This window comes from Equus quagga, chromosome 15 (assembly GCF_021613505.1).
Source record: "Equus quagga isolate Etosha38 chromosome 15, UCLA_HA_Equagga_1.0, whole genome shotgun sequence".
Classification (NCBI taxonomy): Eukaryota; Metazoa; Chordata; class Mammalia; order Perissodactyla; family Equidae; genus Equus; species Equus quagga.
This window is the reverse complement of record NC_060281.1, coordinates 67,045,702-67,066,311: the sequence shown is the minus strand read 5'-3', so window position 1 is coordinate 67,066,311 and position 20,610 is coordinate 67,045,702. Positions and strand designations below refer to the sequence as shown.

Below are 20,610 nucleotides of genomic sequence, written 5' to 3'. Positions count from 1 at the left end.
CCTTTGGTACCCATCTTAGAGCCCCTGGTTTTCCTGTCTGTGTGTGTTTTACACAAATGAGCACATACATGTATATTTCCTAATGTCCCCTTCTTTTTACCCCAAAGCTAGTGTATACTGTGGACACTCCTCCGCACTGTGCCTTTTCACTTAACAGTATATCCTGGAAACCACTCCACAGTCGTTCATACAGACCCTGCTCCTTTTTCTGCACCTCAGTGTGCTCCGCTGTGTGGATGTACTAGAGTTTATTCAACATTTTCCTACATGTGGGTATGTCGGTTGTGTCAAATGGTTTGCAATTAAAAACAATGTGGCAATGACCTTGTATGTATTTTTGAATTGCTGGAGGTGTGTCTTCAGGATGGATTCCTAGAAGTGGGATTGGTGAGTCAAAGGCAAATGCCTATGTAGTTTGATCAGACATTGCCAAATTCCCTTCTAGGAGAGATGCCCCATTCGTCATTCTCGGCAGCGATGCATTCCAGTGCCCGTTGCCCGTAGTCTCAGCAATGTGTACTTTGTAATTTTTCTAATCTGATAGGTGAGAAATGGTGTCTGTTTGTAGTTTTAATTTGTATTTCTCTAATTGTGAGTGAGGTTGAATACTTTTCATATACGTAAAGACAATTTTAATATATTTTTGGTGAGTTGTCAGTGCATATCCTTTGCCCATTTTTTCTCAATGTTTTAAAATCTTTTCCCCTCAAATTTCAAGAATTCTGTATGTTAGGGATATTAGCTTGTTATCTGTAGTACATATATTGTAAATATTTTTCTTCCAGTTGTTAATTTTTATTTTGACTTTGTTTATGATATTTTTTACACAAAAATTTTAAAAGATTTTTACATGGGTAAGTTTAACATTTTTTTTTTAAATTGCATGTGGATTTTTTCTCTTTTTTTAGTGAGGAAGATTCACCCTGAGCTAATATCCATTGCCAATCCTCCTCTTTTTTTTTGTTTGAGGTAGATTTGCCCTGAGTTAACATCTGTGCCACTCTTCCACTATTTTGTATGTGGGACACCTCCACAACATGGCTGACAAGTGGAGCAGGTCCACACCCAGGATCCAAACTTGCAAACCTGGGCTGCTGAAGCAGAGCGTGTGGGACTTTAACCACTCAGCCATGGGGCCGGCCCACATTTGGATTTTGAGTCATAGTTGGAAAGCTTTTTCTACACCCAGCTTTAGAGTAATTTGTCCATTCTTTTCTTTTGTTACTCAAAGATTTCACGTTCTTACATTGAGATCACTGATCCATTTGAAGTGTATTCTTGTATACAGTGTGAGATATGGATCTAATTTTACCTTTTTTCCACATGGCTAGCTGGTTTTCCCAGCACCATTTGGGAAAAAGTCTGTCTTTGCCTCATGATTTGTGGTGCCCCCTTATCACACACTAAATTTCCGGATGTCCGTGGGTTTATTTATGGACCAATCTATTCCATTGGTCTGTTTTTCTCTTCCTGTACCAGTGTCATGAAATATGTTTTAAACTCATGCAAACTATCAATAACTCTACCCACTTTACCCTCATAGGTAACCTGCCAGCTTGCTGTTAGGTTGAACTATGTGAAATTGCCATCGTTCAACAATTCTTAACCTACAAAAATATCAGTTTCATGTGTTTCAACCTAATAAAAGTATATAATTTGCAGAGCATGTAGAGCCATTTACTGGCTGATTCCAGAAGGAACGTGAAAATTCTAGCCCAGCGGACCTCAGAATGTTTCTCTCTCATTTCTAAGTTGCTTATGGACCTAACGACTTCTAAGGAGCCCAGTAATAATCCCGTCCTTGTCTTTTTCTTTTCTTTCTCTCCCCCTGTAGTGATAGAGGGCCGTGGGGTCACAGACAACATACAGAGATTTTCCTCGCTACCACCATACCTGCCTGTGAGCTACCAGGTTCTCAGGGCAGAGACCTCCTTCCTCCTAAGGGAAGCCAACCAGGACGTAATACGCAACTCCAGCCGGCAGACCAGAGTCGAGTCCTTCTTCACCTTCAAAGCCAAGCGGCCCCCTGTATTAAATGCCAGCTATGGGCCTTTTTCTGTGGAGAAGGTCATGCCTCTGGACTTGATGTTGACTTCGAACCTTTTAGGCCCAACCAAGAAGTTTAATTTCAACTGGAAGCTGAAGGCCTCCATCCTGCGGGACAAGATCTACCTGAGCCGGCCCAAGGTGCAGGTGCTCTTCCACGTCGTGGGCAGAGACTGGGATGACCACAGCCCCGCGGAGAGGCTGCCCTGCCTGCGCGTGTTCGCTTTCCGGGAGACCCGGGAGGTGAGGGGCAGCTGCCGGCTGCAGGGGGACCTGGGGCTGTGTGTGGCCGAGCTGGAGCTGCTGGCCGGCTGGTTCAGCACCCCCACGGTGGTGGCTGGGAGGAAGAAGTCGGGGGACCCGGCAGAGGGGAGCCTGGTGGAGCTCTATTACACCGTGCAGGCGGGCGACGAGCGAGGAGACTGTGCTGGTGGTGACGTCAGGAAGGGCAATGCCATCCGTCCGGGGAAGGATGGACTGGAGGAGACCACGTCTCACTTGCAGAGGATTGGCGCCGTCGGCCTCTATCGGGCCCAGGACAGTGCTCAGCTCAGCGAGCTGCGTTTGGATGGCAACGTGGTCATCTGGCTGCCTTCCAGGCCAGTTAAACAAGGAGACGTGGTCACTGCCTATGTCACCGTCGCCAGTAATTCCACTGTGGACCTCTTCATCTTGAGGTAGGTGCCCAAGGTGGTCTTTGGCATGCCCATATTTGATGCTGGGGGATATATATTCAGGAAGAACCCATCTTCACTACCTTCAGCCTCACAGTGGAAGCCAAATTATGCACCTGCCCACATGCATTCAGCAGCTCCTCCTACACTGTGTCAGGGGGTGGGAGAAGGAGGCCAGAAATTCCATCCAAAAGAAACAAGACTAAATTAATCACTCTCTTTCTAGTCGTCATTGAACTTGGAGAGGGATGTGATTTTTCTTTAGCTTTGAGTTCTTTTGTAGATGTGCAGATACTGGGTGCTTGACTGAGAGTATATTTTCACAGAGCCCAAGAAACAGGCATAGGCATTATGATATCTCACTTTGGATGTGGATGTGGAAAAAGCGAAGGATAAACCCTTTTTAAAAAGAATTTGGTGGCATTAAATGTTGCCAGGTAGCAGCTGGCAAAACCTCAGTTTGTGAGTACAGTTTAGCAATGAGTAAAGGAATCTGCCCAACAGAATATCATCCAGCAGAGGTATTCCATCTCATAAAAAAGACAAAAGCTCAATTAAAACAACAACAGAAGAACCCACTTACCCTTACCACTGCTGGTTCCACAGATTGCACCAAAGTGGTAATAGGGCTGCTCTGTCACTCTGTATCATGATTCTAAAGTTTGGTCCAGGAGCGCCTGTTATCTGAGGATAATTAACACTGGAGGAAAAGCCATTTAAAGCAAATCCTCTTAAAATATGGGCCAGGATTTCATGATAATAAGAAAGTATTTGATTGAGATTTGTTTAAAAGATAAAGATGATAAAAATCAGTTTTTTAAGTATTATAGTTAAGAGGGATTTAGGTTATAATTAGAGCTATGCTTTGGTTCTTTTGAGAATAAAAATCAATCACATGTTGAATGAGTTGCTTGGAAAAATATTCGCAAAACAGAATGAAAACATGTTACAGCATATTTCATTTTTGTTTAACTTTTGTTGCATGACTAGAAGAATGGCCATTTTAAAAGGTTTTGATTGTCCACTTGTTTGTTTTTACAAAATGCATTCAGAGGTTGTGCTAACTTAAAAAGCAAATTTGCCTGTTATTATATCTCAAAATGAGTTTATTCGGTAATAGCTAAAGGAATTGCAGTTCAGCATATATGTGCTATGGTAAAACAAAAGTAAATCTGGAAAACAAAGGAGAGGAGCTGCCTTTATAGAGAAAAAGGGGAGATGGGATAGGAAGGGGCTGTTCTAAAGGAAAGCCCATTGGGGGAAAGTAACAGTTCAGGGTGGCAACAGCTTCTCATTGGCTGAGCTGCAGCATTTCGCACTGGCTGAGCTGTGGTGTTTCTCATTGGCTGAGCTGCAGTGTTTCTCATTGGCTGAGCTGCGGGGTTTCTCATTGGCTGAGCTGTGGTGTTTCTCATTGACTGAGCTGCGGGGTTTCTCATTGGCTGAGCTGTGGTGTTTCTCATTGGCTGAGCTGCGGGGTTTCTCATTGGCTGAGCTGTGGCATTTCTCATTGGCTGAGCTGTGGTGTTTCTCATTGGCTGAGCTGTGGGATTTCTCATTGGCTGAGCTGCTGTGTTTCTCATTGGCTGAGCTGCGGGATTTCTCATTGGCTGAGCTGCTGTGTTTCTCATTGGCTGAGCTGCAGGATTTCTCATTGGCTGAGATGTGGTGTTTCTCATTGGCTGAGCTGTGGTGTTTCTCATTGGCTGAGCTGTGGTGTTTCTCATTGGCTGAGCTGTGGTGTTTCTCATTGGCTGAGCTGCAGTGTTTCTCATTGGCTGAGCTGTGGTGTTTCTCATTGGCTGAGCTGCAGTGTTTCTCATTGGCTGAGCTGCGGGGTTTCTCATTGGCTGAGCTGCGGTGTTTCTCATTGGCTGAGCTGCGGTGTTTCTCATTGGCTGAGCTGCGGGATTTCTCATTGGCTGAGCTGTGGTGTTTCTCATTGACTGAGCTGCGGTTTTTCTCATTGGCTGAGCTGCGGGGTTTCTCATTGGCTGAGCTGTGGTGTTTCTCATTGGCTGAGCTGCAGTGTTTCTCATTGGCTGAGCTGCGGTGTTTCTCATTGGCTGAGCTGCGGGATTTCTCATTGGCTGAGCTGTGGTGTTTCTCATTGACTGAGCTGTGGTGTTTCTCATTGGCTGAGCTGCGGGGTTTCTCATTGGCTGGGCTGTAGCCAGGTGGGGAGAGAAATCTCCTTTCAGTAGGGAAGTAATTTTACTTCCTGTAGAAGATTCTTCCTGTTTGGTGTATTTGATGATGGTGATGGGGTGTGAGAGCTCCCCCTACAGGCCTTCCCGACTCCTGTTTAGTTACAGTTTCTTTTTATTAATTTCTAGTTCCAATAAGTTTCTCAAGATGTTTCTTAGTCATTTGGACTCGAATAATTCTCTTCTGAAGTGTCTGTCTTGTCATCAGCCTTCTGATTTTTTCTTTCAATTTTTAAGTGGACTGAGTTTCCCTGATCCTCCTTATCCAATGTTTTTGGATCTGATCAAGGACTTTTACAATATGGCGTTCAGCAACATTATGAAATCCATCTGTTACGAGATATGAAGTTTTCCCTAAGGTAGTTTCCACCAGGTTTGCACTGTCATCTGGGCACCCGCCGACTTTGTGGTGAGGAGAGAGAAGCTCCTCTCAGCGCCTCGACTTATTGGAAGTGTCTTAACCTTACAGCTGCAGGGCCGGGATAGCAAATATTTAGATAACAGGATCCCCGTTGGCTTCATCTGGACTCAGGTGGGGAACAAGATGGCTCTGGATGGCCTGAGTTTCATTTTCACTGAGTCCCTTCACACCCTTGGTTTCACATCACTCCATCGTAGATTAAAGACTCCTGCCCTGGCTTTGGAAAGTAGGTGCAGCAGACAGGGGACGACAGGCCAGCTAACAAGTTTCAAAATTCCACAGTCATGATGATCTTCCCATTTGTACTTATCCTTAACTTCCTTGCAGAGATTCAGGCTCTGCAGCCCACCAGGGGTGAGTGTCAGTGAGTGACTGGGTCCCCACGTCTAAGGTGCAGGCCTTCAGCTGCCAGTGGGCTGCTCAGACCTGGTTCTTGGAGCACAGAACCTGTTCTCCGTATTTTTCATCACAGAGACCAGCATGGGATGGAGAACAGAGGTGCTGCAGCCAGCTGGCCTCAGTTCTGGTGCCATCTCTTCCACTTCCTGGCTCTGTGACTTTAGGCAAGTCCCCTAACCTTCGTGTGCCTTAGTTTCCTCATGTCTAAATCAGATGTCATTGCAGTACCTACAGCCAGAGCATTGTGAGCATTCATGGCCTAATATTTATTCGTAAGGTGCTTATAACAGTGTCTGGCACAGAAAAAGTGCTTATGTGAATGTTGAATGTTGCTAACAGGGTTGTTTTGAAACATCCATCAAAACTTCAATAAGCATTGAATTCTATTTTAGCAGTAAAAGGACATCGTGCCTTGCACAAAACAACAGCTACCAGGTTTGTTCTGGAAGCTGTATTGAATCTCACTTCACCATGATTTTGTTTAAAAAGCAAAATTTTTTTTTAATAATGACAAGAGCTTCTGGAGCACAGAGGGTAGTAACGACATGGTTCCGGGTAGGATGTTGCTTGATGCTGTGAAGGGCAGCAGCCCTGTTTCTGCCTCCCTGATCTTTCCAACTGCAGATCAAAGCCCTGGGGAGAGAGCTGGAGGAGAAACAGAGTCAAGCTCTAGGGCAGGCCCCGTGGCCAAGTGGTTGAGTTCCGCATGCTCTGCTCCAGCAGCCCGGGGTTCACAGGTTTGGATCCCAGGTGCAGACATACCCTGCTCATCACCCATGCTGCTGAGGCGTCCCACATACACAGTAGAGGAAGATGGGCACACATGTGCCTCTTCCCTCTTCTCCCACAGTCTTCCCATCCAAGTCATTGCAGCTGCATCCTTCATTCCCAACGTTTTGGAATCATTCTTTTTGTGTGTGTGTGAGGAAGATTAGCCCTGAGCTAACATCCACCACCAATCCTCCTCTTTTTGCTGAGGAAGACTGGCCCTGAGCTAACATCCATGCCCATCTTCCTCTAGTTTATATGTGGGACGCCTGCCACAGCAAGACTTGATGAGTAGGTCTGCACCCAGGATCTGAGCCTGCAAACCCTGGCCCGCTGAAGCAGAACGTGCAAACTTAACCACTACACCACTGGGCCGGCCCCTAATTTTAATTTTTAAATTAATTGTTTAAAGGGAAAAATGTTCAGTAAGAAAATACAAGAAGAGGTGCGCAGAGGTAGCAAAACCAGTGCAGTTGTGTGGGGCTCACTGAGGCTTGGGAAACACCACCGTCTTCCCATGAGGGCAACAGCTCATGGAAACCTCAGTGCTCCAGCTGCCTCCACCCGGGGCTGCTGGTGGGGTCACAGGAGACATCCACCTGGCCCTACACTGGAACCTTTCCACTGAGAAACTCATGGGGGCCTGGCAGGGAGACCCTCCTGACTGGGAAATCCAAAGGCATTCTCCATCGTCACCTTGCATGATGGCTCCGCTGCTGAGGCTGTGATATATGGAGACAGCCTGGACTTCTGGGAGCTTTTATAGGGCCAATAGTGTATATGGGAACTTGGCCGAAGCCTCCTTTACAAGATCATTTTCCTAAAGAATACTCTCTCCCACAGGCAGAAAGAAGCAGCCCGCGTTTCGTTTGCAACTTCATGAATGTAATTCAAGGGCAACTCCTGCTTTAGGATCGCATGGGTTCCTGAGACTCAAAAACCAAGGGGTGGAAGATCAAACTTCTGTTTCCTGTAGTTATAATGTTATTTTAAAAATCTGTTTGAGGAAATAAAATAATTACCAACATAAGTGAAAAATGCATAACCAGATATGTTTTACAAATACTCGTCGGTATGTCAGTTCCATGGGTACAGGCCCCTCGTCCCTTGGCATATGGCTTAGCACGTAGGAAGGCCCAGTAAACATTTATTGAATTAATGCAAAACCAGATAGTTAATACTGAACCTTTATCCCAGATGTTCCTTTTCGTGGATGTTTTCCATCGTGACTGACTGCGGCTTCTTGAAATAAATATCAAGATTCCTTACAGCAAGCCTAGGTATTATTCCCTATTCTGAGGGTTTTTAAAATATGTTGACAATTGGGGCCGTCAGTCCTGAAAATTCCCGCGGCCATCTCCATGTGCTCAAAAGCCACCGAAGACCTCGGAATGCTGAGGACGCACTTCTAGACGCCTGCTTCCTCAAAGCCCCATCTGAGGCGGAGTCTGTGGAATTGCTCCCTGTGTTGGGATCCACATCCGCTTTCCTCCAGGCTGCAGCTGTTTTACCAGTAGGTCGGCTGATCTTGACCTTGCAGGTCGTTAAAGGGAAGAACTGAGGAGGCCACACGCCTCTGGGGTTGTCAGTAAACAACCAAAATTGATTCCTAAAGAAACAGAGGCGGCGCTCATTCATCCTCTCCAGTTTAAAATAAGCTTGCCTCGTTGAAATACGTCATTCACAGAAACGGAGGGATTTGTCCTCCGGTTGTAACTGATTCAGAGCCCTGAATCTCAGCGACTGGAATTAGGGATGCAAGGAGAGTCATAGTCTTTCCTCGCTACAGGATCACATTCTGTCGCTCCTGTGGGTTTATGCATAGCAAATAGTCGTATCTCTGAGCCTCATAACGAAGGGAGACGATTAGCACGTGGACTGGTTTAGTCGTTGCCAGGGTTTCTCAACCTTGGCGCTATTGGCATTTTAGGCCAGACGATTCTCTGCTGTTGGAGCTGTCCTGTGCATTGTAGGACATTTAGCATCACTGTTGGCCCCGACCAACTCGATGCCAGTAGCATCCTCTCTCGTGACAACCAAACTGTCTCCAGACATTGCCAAATAACCTTTGAGCGACAGAATCCTCTCAATTGACAACCACTGAACTACATCTTTGATGTTCAAAGGGCATAGATATCTGGATGGTCTGGGTGTAGATTTGGGTGAGAAAATGAAGAAATGGTGTGACTCATTCCTAGGTATTCCTTTGGGCGAAAGCTGCTGACAGAGTATTTCCTCAGTTTCTCTTCTGACAAGAAGTATATGGTCCTTTCATTATATTCCTTCCCCGCCTTCAGATGCTGGGAGTCAAGATAATTATTCTTCATAAGTGAATATTCTTTAATTCCAGCCAACATCTTGTCTTATTCACGTCATCTCTTTCTCCTACCTGATAGCCAGCAACAGGTACAGTACTGAGTAGGTTAGGTGATCAAACTTTTTTAACGGATCAAATTCAACTTGAAATGAACTTCTAAGCAGATCAATGTAAACAGAATTTATTGAGCATCATCTGTCTGCCCACGTCTAGGCTAATGGGCATATCCTGTATCATCACTGTGTACTCAGTTACCAACCAGAACAGTTCTTCTAAAATGTAAACCAGATCATATCACCCATCTCACTTTGAAAAAAATCCTATAATGGCCCATGTGGCTCTACAAGCCATCCATTAGCTCTCTGATCTCATCTTCCACTCCTCTCCTCCTTGGTTATTCATCCACAGCCCCACTGGTCTCCTTAGTGATTCCTCAAGCATGCAAGCATGCTCCCACCTCAGGGCCTTTGCACTGGCTGTGTCCTCTGCCTAAAGTATGCTTCCCCAGATAGCAGCATGGCTCACTCCTCCACCTCCTCTGGGTCTGTGCTTAAAGGTCACTTCCTCAGAGTGGCTTTCCCTGTCCACCCTACGTAAAATAGCCAAATCTCCCTTTCCTGGCACTCTTGATTCCCCCTGCCCTTTTAAGTTTTCATTTTACTGTGTCTATCACCACCTGTCATACCACGTATTTATTTGTCTGTCTCCATTCTCCAAGTAGAAGCTTCACTTGTGTCTCCAGGAGGGCATGTCACTGCTATATCGCAGCATCTAGAAGAGTGTCTGAGACACAGCAGAGTCAGTCAGTGTTGGTTGAATGAATAAATGAATCACGTGCCTCCAACCCCACCAAGACTAAGGATCCAAAATATTCGAAGATGACTGAGGAGGAGAGAAAACACCGTACTTGGCATCCCCTGTATTTGATTCTATGTGTTTCTGGGTTTCTGTAGCCCTCAGGTCATTGTCCCAGATCCTGGCAGCCGGTGACCCAGCCACCAAGTCTTCCCTCACAGGCAGCTGCCCCCAGCACAAGTCCCCTCCAGAAGGACAGAAATGGAAACCTCCATCTCCTTTTCCGCTCGTTCTTCTGCGCCTCGTGATGTTTCTCAAGAATAACTGACAACAGAACAGCAATTCGCATGCGGCTTTGCCCTTTTCTGGGTGGGTTTCGTGTGCTGGGACAGATAATGGAGGCTTCAGGACATAAGTCCTAAGAGGTGATATTTCTTTAAGTAAAACGCTGAAGTAAGGAGGAGAGTAAAGAAGGCGCAGAAGAGAAACTACTCTCTGCCCAGCATCCAGCATCCCTCGCTTTGTAGAGTCAGGGTCACAAAATAAGGGAGCGATGAGGTGCTGTCAGCTACGGGCAGAGGTGGGCTCTCTTCCTTCCTGGCTGTTGGATGTGGGACCTACGCTTCCTTAGCTCTGTCCTCGTCTGATTGGTGGGCGTACCCACAAGCGTTATTGTTAATAACTAATGCTCCCCCAGCCAAATCAACACAATGTTGTGTTTGCTTAACAGCTGCAGTCTGTTCCCAGCATCTTCGGATAAATAAATTAAAAGGATAAAGGGGAGGCAGGGAAGAAGCCTGTAAAGAGATGTGCTAATGTGACTTTGTATGCAGGGATGTTGAGAGAAGGATTATTTTTCCGAGAGGATGAGATCTGTAGGTGGATTCATTTCTAGAACCTGAAGGGACAACAAGGGAATTCAGGTAGAATTCAAAGACTGGCTCTCACCTCCTGTAAAAGGGTTTTGTGAGGTTAATCCTTTACAGACAACCCAGTTCCTAACCAGCCCGGGGCAAAGGGCAGCGCCATGGGTCCCCACTGGCGGGTGGGTGGTGGGATGCGTGGAGCATGTCTTTCCTAGTAGACTGGAGCCGACTATGGACCTTCCTGATTGAGTCTGTTTATACTGAATTATACACAAAATCTACATGAAATGCTCAAACGTTCATAGCGGCATTACTCATAATAACCAAAACATGGAGACAACCCAAATGTCCATCAACTGATGAAGGAATAAGCAAAATGTGATCTACCTGTACAATGGAATATTATGTGGCCGTAGCAAGGAATGAAGTACGGATACGTGCTACAGTGTGGGTGAACTGTGAGAACCAGACGCCACGTGGAGGAAGCCAGGCACCAAGACCACATATTATGTGATTCCATGAATATGAAATATCTGGAATAGGCAAATCCGTAGAGACAGAAAGTAGAGTAGTGATGGCCAGGAACCAGTGAGACGGCCGGTGGGCAATGGTCGCTAATGGCTATGGAGTTTTCTTTTAGGGGTGATGAAAATATTCTGGAATTCAAGAGTGGGGATGGTTGCACAACTTTATGAATATGCCAAACACCGCTGAATTGTACACTTAAAAAAAGTAAACCACCACAACAAAAAGATATCCCAAGAGATGATCTGCGGCACAGAAAAGGTTGTTGGCTTTGACCTCCCTTTATTGCCTCTGAACTAACCACACATTAAACATGGAACCAGTTTTTTAAAAAATCCAGTCTCCTGACACTTCTTCCATCAACTGACCAAAGTTTAGCTGCCTTCCCCGCCCTTGACAACATTCTTAAGATCTTCCTGGGATGAACCTTTTCCACTGATACTAAAGTATCTGTTATGCTCTGTACCATGTCACATTTAGAAGCCACTTACCATTTGTGAGTAATGACAAAGGCTGAAGCAGGGACCAGCTGGCTTAAATCAGGTGTGCTGGCTGAAGGACACAAACTCAAATGCCGATACCAGCTTGCCGGGGATACAGAGGGGTGAGGCTATATGGGCGATAGGGAGTGCTAAGAGGGTACTTGAGAGGGCCTCAGTACCCCCCAATAACCTCAACCAGCCAGCCCCCCAAAGTACCCCAGATCAACACATAATGAAATGAGAACAGTATATTAGTTATGTAAACACAGTTCTAAAACAAGCCTCCCCCTCACGCAGTGCCAGTGTGATGCACACCCCACTGTGGACACGATGGCGCCAACCCCTGGGAGAGACGGGAGCAAATGGGACTCCTGTGCCTTTTCTAAGGGAGCAGCCGCTCCTCAGCTCCCAGTCATCGTTGCCTTGCTACAACCCAAGACCACTGCAACCAGATTTACCGGTTTTGAAGAGACGCTAGAAACGTGGGCTTTTAAGTACAATCTTTCAACTTATAAATGTGGACATCAGAATCACTTTTCAGTCCTCACCGTGCAGGCCTGGGGGACCCGATCGTGTCTGTGGGCTGCCATGTTGTGTCTCCTGATCTAAGTCACGGCTCAAAGCAGAAGAATGTATTCGTGTCCTACGGCTTCTGTAACAAATTACCCCACACTGGGTGTCTTAAAACAACAGAAATTTATTCTCTCACGGTCCTGGAGGCCAGAAGTCTGAAGTCAAGGTGCTGGCAGGGCCATGCCCCTCTGACGGCTCCAGAGAAGAATCCTTCCTCTCCTCTTCCTGCTTCGGGCGGCTGCTGGCCATCCTTGGTGCTCCTTGGCTTGTGGCTGCATCTTTCTTCATATGGACATTCCTTCTGTTTCTCCTGCATGCCTGTGTGTCTCAAATCCCCCCTCCTTTCTCTTATAAGGAGACCAGTCTTTGGATTGAGGACCCACCTAATCCACAATGATCTCATCTTGTCATCCTTAACTAGTTACATCTGCAAAGACCCTATTTCCAAATAAGGCCACATTCTGAGCTTCTGGATGGACATGAATTGGGGGAGGGGACGCTCTTCAGTCCACTACAGAGAGGACAGATTACCCGCTGTATTTCAAAGCCTTCCGCTGTGTCATCCTTGGTTTGCATTGCTACGTGCCCCTTGGCTGCTCCAACTGATGTTCCCTGCGGTGCGAAAGCAAAGCTACGAGTGGGAATGTGTGTGCCTTGGCCATGTGGAGAATAAGCCCTTCCCCGTGGGTGACTCCAGACCTGCGCTCTCAGATCCATTCCTCTAATTACTGAGCACAGCCTGTGCGTGTGCTATTATAATTTAATTTCAGGGAGTGGTTTTTGTTGGTGTTTTTTTTTAATCCCTTTTATGTCTGAGGATATCAAAAACCCTCAAAGGCATTTTCCAGATACCTGCCTTGCCCTGGATAATTGTTGGCTCTTCATTTCCAACTGGGCATCCATTCTCGGGGTCAAGTGGAGCTCTCAGGAACAACTTGACTCTTTCCAGACTCCTCCTGAGGAGGAGACGCTAAAACATGTTCGAGTTTGCATTGACTGCCAATTTGGAGTTAATTCAGAAAATTCTGGAAATTCATTTTCCCACACTCTGTCTAAAATTTATTTCCCCTGTCGGCTGTCTCCAAAGGAAAGGTTTGTTTTCATTTTCTTCAGCTTGTCATTTTAAATGTATTCTTCTGGAACAGAGAAAAGGAACAATTTTCTTTCTGCTTGGGAAGAAGTGAGGAAATAATGCTTCCTGCCCAGGGCCCCTCCCCAGCTCCCCACCGCACATCTGGGTTGCCAGGCAGCCCGGCGTCGGGGAGACGTCGGAGAGCGATTTCACTGTTGTGGGAAACATTTAAACACAAAATTGACTCCAGCTCTTTGAACAGAGAAAGGAACCAGAGCCCTTCTGACCAAGGCCTGACTCTTTTGTTCCACGTTCTTTAACCCATTTAAAAGTCATCTTGGTTTTTGAGTCCCCAGATCACAGCTTTGTCTGTTGCAAACAATTTAACACATGCATAGGTGGACCTGTGGTGCACAGCCCCTTTCTATCTGGACATTTTTGAAGAGGACAGGCAGGCTAAGGGGGCGAATAATGATTGCAGTAAGAGTGCTAGGTATTCCAGTATTCCAGCGTACTGGGGTATTTTTAAGTTCCTATTTGCTGCTCCTTGGTTTGGTGTCATGTCATTACTCCAGGGTTCCTAAATACAGGAAATCAGAACCATTTATTTCTTGCAATCTCAAGAGTGATTAACTGAATTAACGTCTTGGGTAGAGGGGCTGGCCCGGTGGCTCAGCGATTAAGTTCGCACATTCTGCGTCAGTGGCCCGGGGTTCGCCGGTTCAGATCCCAGGTGCGGACCTGCACGCAGCTTGGCAAGCTATGCTGTGGCAGGCATCCCACATAAGATAGAGGAAGATGGGCACAGATATTAGCTCAGGGCCAGTCTTCCTCAGCAAAAAGAGAAGGATGGGAAGTAGATGTTAGCTCAAGACTAATCTCCCTGAAAAAAAAAATCTTGGGTAGGGAAAGACAGCCTGCCTTTCCAAAGCATTCTGATTGCATTCCGCCTGGTTCAAAACCTTCCTTGGAACCTCACTGGTATTCTAGCTACCATGTCCTGTGTCCCTAGAGAAGTTGAGTATATTTCTTGCACTTATTAGTCCTTTGTGCTTTCCCGACAGCCAGGTCGCTCCAGTCTGCTGTCAGAGGGATGATGCACTTTATTATTCAGAAAGGAGGGGTCCTGGAAATGAGGACATCAAGGAAAGCAGGAGGCTGTGATGTGGAAGGGGATAGAAGGGAGGAGGGAGGTGGGGCTGTGGATCTCAGGCCCAATTACTGGCCATTTCCCAAGTTGAGCCCAATTATCCAACTTTCCCACTGAGCCTTATTATCTCACTTCCCCAGTGGCTGGAGTCCCATGGCCCCTCTTCCTCTCTCTCCTCCATGGTGGGATCCATGTTCTCAAGTCCTGACCTTGCAACCTTACTTTAACTTATGTCAAGCAAGGACTTTCTTCCTCCGTCATCTTACCTTGATAGCGTCCAGCTAGAAAGACCAGCATCCCCAAATGCGGACTGTGGCTGTCACTCAGGTGGACCCACTTGTGAGGACAATGTGCAGAAGAAGATGGAGCCCGTATCCCACATTTCTCTAAAATACCATCATCCATTGCATTTGGCTCTAGCATTGCGATCATTTTGGATGTGCCTTCCTGAAGAAGTCTTTTCTTCTTTTGAGTTTTTCAGAGGAATCTTTAAAAAATAGAATTTCCTGCAATAACATAAAAGAACATGCAGCCTTTTCAATGGCTCTTACCTAGCCTAGATCAGACCTGTTGCTCCTAAGAGTCAAATCCTGGCTCCTTCTGGGACTGCTGGTTGGATGGCCCTGTTGGGACTCTAGACAATCATATTTGCGTGGGTGTTTGGCAAGTCATTTGTTCATAATATACTATACAATCCTCTCAGAAACTCATCCTGGGATTCAGTCTCTCTCACTCCATCATCTAATTCCCTTTCTTACATGTTGTTACAATTCTCCTGCTCACCCTCCACATGGTAACTCCCAGTTGTCCCCAGCTTGTACTGTGCTTAGACTTTCAAAGTGGACTTCTACATTGAAATACCGTCTCACACCCAATAGGATGGCTACTGTCAAAAACAAACAAAAAGAAAGAAAAGAACAAGTGTTGCCTAGGATGTAGAAAAATTGGCACCCTTGTGTCCTGTTGGTGGGAATGTAAAATGGTACAGCCGCTGTGAAAAACTATGGTGGTTCCTCAAAAAGCTAAAATTAGAATACCATATGGCCTAGCAATTCTGCTTCTGCACATATGCCCAAAAGAATTTAATGTGGAGTTTCAAAGTGATATTTGTACGCCCATGTTCATAGCAGTGTTACTCACAACAGCCAAGAAGAAGCAACCCAAGGTCCATCGGTAGATGAATGGATAAGCAAAATGTGGTCCATCCATACAATAGAATATTATTCAGCCTTGAAAACGAAGGAGATTCTGACATGCTGCAGCGTGGGTAAACCTTAACATTATACTAAGTGAAATAAGCCAGCAAAAAAATGACAAATACTGTATGACTCCACTTGTGTAAGGTACTTAGAGTTGTCAAAATCATAAAGACAGAAAGTAGAATTGTGGTTGTCAGGAGTTGGGGGATGAATGGACGGGTTATTGTTTAATGGCACATAGTTTCAGTTTTGCAAGATGAAATCAATTATGGAGATGGATGGTGGTGATGGTTGTACAGCATTAGCATGTATTTAATATCACTCAGCTGCAAGCTTACAAATGCTTAAGGTGGGGGCCAGCCCTGTGGCACAGTGGTTGAGTCCACTCCCCTCCGTTTCTGCGGCCCAGGTTTGTGGGTTCAGATTCTGGCCATGGACTTACACTGCTTGTCAAGCTGTGCTGTGGCGGCAACTCACTTACAAAATAGAGGAGGATTAGCAGCACATGTTGGCTCAGAGTGAGTCTTCCTCACCAAAAAAAAAAAAAAAAGAAAACAATCCAGATGGTATATTTTATGTTATGTGTATTTGACCACAACAACGACAACAAGATTTTAAGTGGACTTCTCCTTTAAAATAGATCCAATAAATGTCCTGGAATTGAGTCTTCTTAGCTCGGTGTGGGCCAGTTTCCCATCCCTAATTCATTTATTGTGACCAGCAAATTTAAACAGGCTCGTTCACCAGGCTACCCTTAGCCTTGGAAGTGGTGGGGTAGGTCCCCCATCCCAGAGTGGTTTGACAGAGCGAAAGTTGAGGTGCGGGTACTAGAAGTAGGAGGGTTTGTATACTGTGCCGGAAGGAGCAGTAGATGTCCATCACCATAGCACAGTGGGAAAGGTGTCAACTCCAGAGACGGATGATTCAATTCACATCCCAGACCCACAGTTTCCCCGCTGTGCAACCAGGAAGCTTCCTCAGCCTCTCGTGCCTCAATTTCTGTATGAGGACAGTAACAATAGCATCTACTCATAAGGTTATCGTGAGGCTTAAATGAGACAGAATTTTAACATATACTTGGTGTGTAGTAAGCCATTAATAAATATTAGCTTTATTATCATTGCACTATTTTTATTTTATCATTATATATTTTTCCTGAAGTTGCACAGAGAGTACATTGCAGCTACTCCCGGTTGAGAGCTGTTAACTGCAGGTGCAAGAATTCTAACAGTGAGCTCCTGTCTCGCCATCCTTTGGGAGGAGGGAGGGAATTGCTTCATTCAGGTTAACCAGGGCTCTCAAACGCGGATCAGTTTTACCCCCTCCCAGGGGACATCTGGCAATATCTAGACAAATTTTGGTTATCAAAACTGTGGAGGTGTTAGAGCCTGCCCGGTGTTTAATGGTTAAATTTGCATGCTCTGCTTCAGCAGCCTGGGGTTCCTGGATTTGAATCCTGTGTGCAGACCTACACCACTCATCAACCATGCTGTGGTGGCATCCCACATACAAAATAGAGGAAGACTGGCACAGTTGTCAGCTCAGGGACAATCTTCCTCACCAAAGGAAAAAAAAAGGAACAGCTAGAGAGAGAATTTCTACTGGTATCTCATGGGTAGAGGCCAGGGTTGGTGCCGGACATCCCACAATGCACAGGACAGCCCCTCTCCCCAACAAAGACTATTCCAACTCAAAATGCCAATCAACAATGCTGAGGCTGAGGAACCCTGAGGGAAACAAATGGTTGGTCACCAGGGGCATTATTACAGCCATGGGTTATAACCCATTGTCCCTGTGGCTTCAAAGCCAACTGTGATGCTCAGGGAATCAGGAATGTCCCCGCAACACGTGGTGGGAGCCGTCTCTTGGGAACATGGGGGCTGTGCCTGACAGTGAAGGAGCTCTGTTTCTCTGAAATGCTCCTCCCAGATGTTGGCAGCAGATAATGTGGCAACAAGCCATTGAAATTAAGGCCAATTTTCATGTTTACCACAGAGCAAGGACCTAATCTAGTTAGTTTATACTTTGTGATAAGTATGTCTTAATATCCCTTCTTAAAAAAAACAAAAACAAGAAAGAACAGGCTTTGATAAGATCAGAGAGGTACGTTCAAAGCAGGAGCCCCTCCTGATGCCACACCAGCAGAAAGTCTGTCACACTTCAATTGCAATTCATTTCATTAGCTGCTAATGAGCACTTCCCAGAACAGGCTGGCGACGGGCTCTGAGAATTGATAGATCAGTGTCAGTGTTTCTCCGATGGAGGACTGAAAGATTGAGTCCAGCTGACAGAGCCGATTATGCCATCCCGAAGCACGCAGTGGGGAGAGGACACTGGAACATGGCGGCTGCACTGAAGTGGACGGGGGAAGGCGCTGTTTTCACGTCACCAAGCTGTTGGCTGTAGGGTGGGGGAGCGGCTTGGCCTCCTTCTCAGTAACCACTTGGGCCACCAAGTCCCTAGCAGGTCAAGAGCCCATTTATCTCCCTCCCCACCCCCACCCCATTCCAGGTCAACCTACTGTGGGAATTTAGCCGTCCATCGGCCCACTTTACGTTGGGAGATTACACTTCGATACAGTCAGTGATGTTTTCAGCCCACTGTGCTCCTCATTACACAGCGGCTCTTCCCAAGATTCGAGCCATGATAAGAACGTGTTATGCTGATTTCCATCAGGAAGGGATATCCTGGCACAACCGGAGAACAAGAGAGTGAAACCCTTAGCTTTGAATTTGGACAAGAAATTTGGAAAACCCTTATCAGGTTTGTTCCTATTCCAAAACATTAGCTAAAGTTTTCCGCAACTGAGGGTAAAGTGAAAAAGAGCAGCAGATGGGAACCGGAAGGAGTTAAATGTTGGTGGGGCCCTAAAAGGATCCTTGAGCTCCGAGAGATATGCCTGGGAAGTTTGGGAAAGCAGAAAGTGATGGACGTCTTTTCTCTATCTCTGGATAAAACAGAGAGAACAGCCAGACGTCAGAGGCCTCCTGTGCCCACGTGGAAGGGAAGAGCAGCAGGGTGGCCGCGATGAGGCATCTGGGCAGAAAGGCCTCGGCCCCACGCCGTTTCCCTTGTTTTCTGTGCAGGGGGTAAAGGGACAGAGAAGCAGCTGGAAGACAAGGCTGGCTTTGTTGTCAGAATCAACGAGGCACATGGTGGAATGCCTGTCAAGTAGCTCTGTTGATTCGGGAAGACTGCCTGGACACATGTGTGCCTAGATAGCAACACAGACAGGTGCGGACGCCAGTGTGGCCCAATGCCCCAGGACTGGATGCCCCGCTCACCCCCCACCCCCAAAGAACGGACATCCTGCTCCAGGCATGGCAGTCCATCAGCAAGATTGCCTTCAGTGCAGCGAGCAGCTCTCACCAATTATAGTTTCAACCCCAGGTCACCCCCCTCGAAGGGACATGGGAGTCACCTAGAGGACCTCTAAACACAAATTGCCAGACCCGCTCCTAGACTTCCTGATTCAGTAGAGTTTCTGGTCCATCGATGTGGAGTTGGGATACACAATTCATATTTCTAACAAGCTCCCAGGAATTATGGGTTGAATTGCATCGCTGCAAAATTCCTAAGTTGAAGTCCTAACTCCCACGACATCAGGATGCGACCTTATTTGGTAATAAGGTCATTGCAGATGTCATGAGTGAGGAAGAGTCACTCTGGAGCACAGCGGACCCCATTTCCACTGAAACTCATATGAAAATGAAGGCGGAGATTGAAAGGCCAAAGAGTGCCAGCGGACCAGAAGCCTTCAGAAGGAACCAAATCTACCGACACCTCGAGATTTATACATCGAGACAGACAGAGACAAGCCAAAGCAAAAGCATGCATGGCCAGATTTCAGAGTTCGTCAATTTAGGTGAAGGTTAGACAGGCATATATAATACTGTTCTCTTAATTTTTCTACAGTTTTAAAATTCTTTGAGAAAAAATACCAACGTCTGAATCCTACACTAATCCAATTCAGGTAGAATCTGGAGACACACCTGGAGATCATCAATGTTTTTAAAAATCTCTCCAGGTGATTCTGGTGAACAGTCAAGACTGAGACACCCCCAGCCACAGGCTCCCCATGTCTCCCACCTCCTTCTGTATGCCTCTTTCCATGATCTTTGTACTAAAGCCTTGCCTTCCTCCTGTTGCCACATGCAAAGCTCATTCCTGCCTCAGGGCCTTTGTACTTGCTGCTCCATCTGCCTGGAATGCTCTTTCTTCTGTCTTCGCTAAATGGGCTCTTTCTTGTTATTCAAGACTTTGCTCACATGGGTTCTCATCCCTGTTAACCTTGCTCCAAGCCAGATAGGAGCTCACCCTCCTTCAAGATCTCTGTAGCTTTCTGTTCCTACCACTCTTTTGCCCTTTATCATCTTTGCTATGCCCCGTATGGATTTGCAAATGTGGAAATACCCCTCTCTGCTACGTTCCTAGCCACTTCCGTGTCTCTGTATTCCCCCCAGCAGCTCAAGGTGCTTCTTCTGAGCGGAAGGTCCGTGACACACCTGATTAATGAAGACGTAGTGGGCGGCAAGGCGCTGGGTCTCGGGTGATCCTGTGACTGCATGGGAAGCTTCTACGGTTGTGTCAAGATGCCTCTGGTGTTCGCAGACAGGGAGGGAGCAGACGCGTAATGAACTAAATGAATTTTCAGATTTGTTGTCATTTGCCTGTTAATGACGGTCATCGTCGCTTAAGAAGGAATTTGTGGCCGGGATAACCTTAGTCTGGTTTTCAAGCTGGGCCACATTCAGGCAACTGACTCTTTTAGGGAGAAATAATCTCAACTCTTCTTTGACAAAGATAGTGGTCATAAATCCCTTTCTTGTTTGTCAGAGCGAGGGCTTAGCGACGCTTGCGTGGTCCCGTCCTGTTGGCCCAGACAGTATTTGCTGAGGTTTCCTTTATTCTCTCCCCGACTGCACTTGAAATGTAGTTCCTGCAATTAACTCTGCAGGGCAAAGACCATTAAGCAGTGGTCTTAAGTCTAGAAGCAAAGAATTCATTAAGAAATTATGTTTTTTCACTGTGACCGAGATAGAGGAGACTAAAAGGAAGAAATTTAAAAATTGTACAGAAGCTTAAAGGCCATTACATCAGGTTCTCCCACCCTTGA

The 20,610-nt window shown here is 46.3% G+C and overlaps 1 protein-coding gene across 1 annotated transcript in view; it reads left to right on the top strand.

Moving 5' to 3' along the window:
• The window catches only part of TMEM132C (transmembrane protein 132C), a 359,277-nt gene that overhangs the window by 116,905 nt on the left and 221,762 nt on the right, over window positions 1–20,610 (top strand). The window contains exon 2 of the mRNA XM_046638721.1: window positions 1,835–2,723. Within this exon, the coding sequence (XP_046494677.1) occupies window positions 1,835–2,723 (889 nt within the window). The remainder of the gene's footprint in view (window positions 1–1,834; window positions 2,724–20,610) is intronic.